This window comes from Alligator sinensis, unplaced genomic scaffold (assembly GCF_000455745.1).
Source record: "Alligator sinensis unplaced genomic scaffold, ASM45574v1 scaffold1845_1, whole genome shotgun sequence".
Taxonomy (NCBI): domain Eukaryota; kingdom Metazoa; phylum Chordata; order Crocodylia; family Alligatoridae; genus Alligator; species Alligator sinensis.
In genome coordinates, this window is record NW_005843407.1 from 61,473 (window position 1) to 65,425 (window position 3,953).

Consider the following 3,953-nt stretch of genomic DNA (forward strand, 5'->3'; position numbering starts at 1 on the left):
ATCCCCGTCCCCTCACCTCCTCCCACGGGGTGGGTCATGGAGGGGGGAACTGCTCTCTGCCCTGCTGCAGCCCCTGTCCCCATCCCCAGCGGAGCCCAGTGCAGCCCAGTGCAGCTCTGGTGCTTTCCCATGGGGAAATCCTGGGTCCACCCCTGCTCCGCGGTTTAGGGCTGGGTCTTTCCAAGAACAGCAGAAAAGAGCGGCAGCAAGAACGGACATCTCAGCATTGGTATAAACTGTCGTGCCCACAGAAGATTTGGGGTCCCTTGACTCCCCAAAACCTTCCCAATGCAGGCTGCTAATATGATCCTGTCCCCCAGGCTTCTTCTTCCCTCTCCTGGTCTGAGGACTACTACCGCTGTACATCTGTTCCCGAGGGCCTGGAAATAGCCCCGTTCTGTAAGCACAATAACGAGTCTATTATAGTCCCTGCAGCCCTTGGAGGTGCTCCTCTTTCCGGTACTTGGGCAGGAGGCAGACGCGGTCAGGGCAGGGACAACGGAGAGAGACAATGAAGCACCAAAACCACGACATGCCCCCCCGTTTCTCTGGTATCCCCATGCCTTCGCCGCGGTGCCCTAACACTGTGCTGTTGTGTGCTGCCGGAGGCCGGAAAGGCAAATTGCTGGTGGTGACAGCACCCACCCAGATACATCAGCTTCTCAGCATGCAGGACCAAGCTGCCTCAGTTTCCCCCCACCCCGGGCTGCAAACCTACCTTATTCATATCAAACGTGCGGAACATCTGCTCGATGTACTCGTTGGCCTCCGGATCCAGCCCCCGCAGCCCAAAGAACTGCTTGAATTCGTGCTCGGTCAGCTGCCCGGACGGACACTCGGTCATGAACTTCTTGTACCAGTGGTGGATCTCGACCGCTTGCAGGTCATCCACGGTGGAGGTGCTGTTGTTCCCCATCGGCGCGACGGGATGCGGGGAGGCCTCGGACCCCTGCTGCGAGCGCTGCAGCGGCTGTCTGATGCCGTCCCCCTTCACTCCCCGCGTCGCGCTCGCTTAAGTGATGGATATACCTTCCCAGCAGCCAGTTGCAATCTTTAATCCGCTTTGATGCTGACTTAGAAACTTGAAGGTCTCGATGATATAAATAGTCTCCTCAGGAGGGAAGAAAGATGGGATGATCTAGCAAAGCGCTGCTATTTCAGGAGTCAAATCAGAAGAGTTAAGCAGATGCTGGCACCAGGATTCTTGCCAGCACCCGGTGAGCTTTCTCAACCCTTCTTCTGCAGCCTCCGAAATAGCAAGACCTGAAGGCTGAGGTGACCTGCTTCCCTCGGCGGCTGAAGGGAGCCTGACTCCTTATTAGAAATCTTGAGTAACTGTCTACAAAATGCTGCCCGGTTTTGCAGCACTGCACTCCCACAATATGACAGGACAGCATCGGCACGAGAGGCCGGAATGAGATTTTCCTCGTTCCAGCCCTTCTTCCCGTCCTCACAGGCAGGTCCCTGTGCAGTCCCCTGGCAGGCGATGCAGTATTTCTATGGTGTCCTTCATGACTGTGGGCACTGGGACAAACGAGCAGCGTCCCTCCAGGTTTGCAGTGGGCTCTGACACCGAGCCCCGTGGTGACGATCCTGCTGGCCTGCTTACATGTGCTTTTACGCTCTCCATGGCCAGGGTTTAAAATCCAACAGCATGAAACAGGGATCATCTGAAGCTGGCTTGATACTGCTGGATGTCCAGCCCTCGGGTCCCGGTGACGGTGTCGGAGGCCCCAAGGCAGTGGAGCATGCAGTGGCGATGCGGTTAGGTCAAGCGAGGAGGCAGGGTTGTGTGTCCGTTTGCAGGGGCACCTGGGCCAGGGGATAATCAATCCCCCCAACTTTGATAATATCTCATCTGGGATTATCATCAAGACCCACCCGCCAGTTCCTGCATTGAGGGGCACCAAAAGACACAAGGCTGCTGTCCTAGCACTTGCTGTTCCTGGCTCTACCCCTGCTAGCAGCACAAGCACCGATGCTAAGCGGGGAGGGTACGGTACAAACACAGACTCAGCTTCTCGTGAGCGTACTGGAGCAACGCAGGAAAGACTGTAGAGAGACAAAGTGCTGCATTTGTCTCGTGCTGGGCATTTGGGTCACGAGCCAACAGAACAGGAAAGTCTTATTGATGAAAACCAATTTGATACCAGCTGGCCCAACTGCATGACTTGAATGTTAAAAACAGCAGTAATAACCTGGTTAGGAAGGACAGAGTGGGCAAAGATGGATGAGGGGTAGCATTGTTAAAGGCAGAGCTCTTGGGCGCTCAGAACGGGTCCTGAATGACATGGATCCGTGAGCCAACTAACAAAACCCAGAGGAGGGACAGACGAGGGTTATTCAGGCCTCCAGATCAGACCAGGGAACAGGAAAAATAACTCTGTCTGTAACGAGTGGAAAGAAAACATACGTCGTGGGAGACTTTGCTCCGGAGTCTCAGACCGCTCGCAGGAAAACATTCCTGGAGCGTCGAAAAGGTAGAGATGAACATGTTTTAACAGAACGGGCATAGTACCCAGGAGATAACTATCTGGGATCCTTTACGAATGATAAAGGTGAATGAATCCCTTGCCTAGATGCTGGTGACTGCCTGGTGCCCAGTGATGACGACCTGGTTACAAGTGCTGACCCGGGGGAAGTTTAGGTGTTCACGGGTTGCTCCTGTTCTTCAGCGAGTGGGTCGTCCAGTGGAATGAATGCCAAAGAGAAGTTCATTAACATTTTAGCAAACACGAACATTGCTAGCAAATTAACAACGACACGCTCCACCTAGATGTTCTTACAGCAATCCAGGAGACACGAGCAGCACTACAGCTTAAAAACCCTTTGACTTGCTAACAGGTGGCCAGCGCTGGAGAGGTCTTGCCCAAATTCAGAGGCTAAGTCCTAAGAGGGGTTGGCTCTTCATGACGTCTGCACATGGGAAGCCGGACGAGCCCGTCTCAGAGCATGGAGCCTCTTGTTAGCCCTCTCCTCAGACAGAGGCTTACAACATCGCTCGATGCAGACGAGACAAATATGAGCAGAAAGGCGACATTCTTGTGTTACATTATGGTCCGGCTGGAAGGTACCAACCTTCACCCATCCCGATCCGGCTGAGCTCGACTTTCCAAGGAAAGTCTGCCCGGGACTCGGTTTCTTTTGTATTGTCAGCCTCATTTAGGCTAGCCCGGCCTAACTCAAACTCAACCCTAAGGCAAACTAAAATGACTATAATGCCAGCTAAAAGTATTCAAACTTCACACAAAGGTCTACCCCAGTGATATGGGCAAACAGAACAACCCCCGCCTTCAATCTATAGAGGTGTCTCTTCCAAAAGCTAAAGAAAAACAAATTCCTCCCAATCAAAACTGGGATTCCACCATTAGGAAAAGGATGATTTTGCTAAAAGACCATCCAGATGCAGTCATGTCTTCAGGAGGAGGAGGAGAGTATACTTACAGCATAGACGGAAGGGTGCGGCGGTATCTTCCAGTCCAGCAGTAATTAAGGAAATGCTAAACATTTTAAGTCATCAAACCCAGATTGCTTGCACCCAAGAGTCCGAAAAGAACTGTGGTAGACTTTTCGCTACTATTTTTAGTATGTCTTAAAATATACCAGAAAGTTAGAAGATTTTGTATATTGCACCTGTATTCAAAAAGAGCAATTGGATGGCTTGGGTAACATCAAGTCAATTAACCTGAACCTGAGCCAAATAATAATAATAATTATTATTATTATCATTATTACTATTATTATTATTATTATTATACTATATAATTATAATTTGCATAATATATAATTATATATACAATTATAATATAATTATTATAAAAATATAATATTAATATTATAATTATCATCATTATTATTATCATTATTATTATACATTATACATTATATATTGCATTATATTATTATATATTATATATTAATTATATCTATTATATATTATTTTATTGTTAGGC

General features: G+C 49.3%; 1 protein-coding gene across 4 annotated transcripts in view; it reads right to left on the bottom strand.

Annotated features, from left to right (window-relative positions):
* Positions 1-3,953, bottom strand: part of LOC102378112 (guanylyl cyclase-activating protein 1-like) — a 14,492-nt gene that overhangs the window by 7,810 nt on the left and 2,729 nt on the right. For 2 of the 4 annotated variants that reach the window (XM_025195115.1, XM_006038586.2), the window contains exon 1: positions 719-916. The exons of 1 other annotated variant lie outside the window; for it this stretch is intronic. In XM_025195115.1, coding sequence (XP_025050900.1) covers positions 719-916 — 198 coding nt within the window. Of the gene's footprint in view, positions 1-718; positions 917-3,396; positions 3,414-3,953 lie in introns of those variants that run through there. One more of the 4 variants, XM_025195116.1, reaches the window with a different exon arrangement.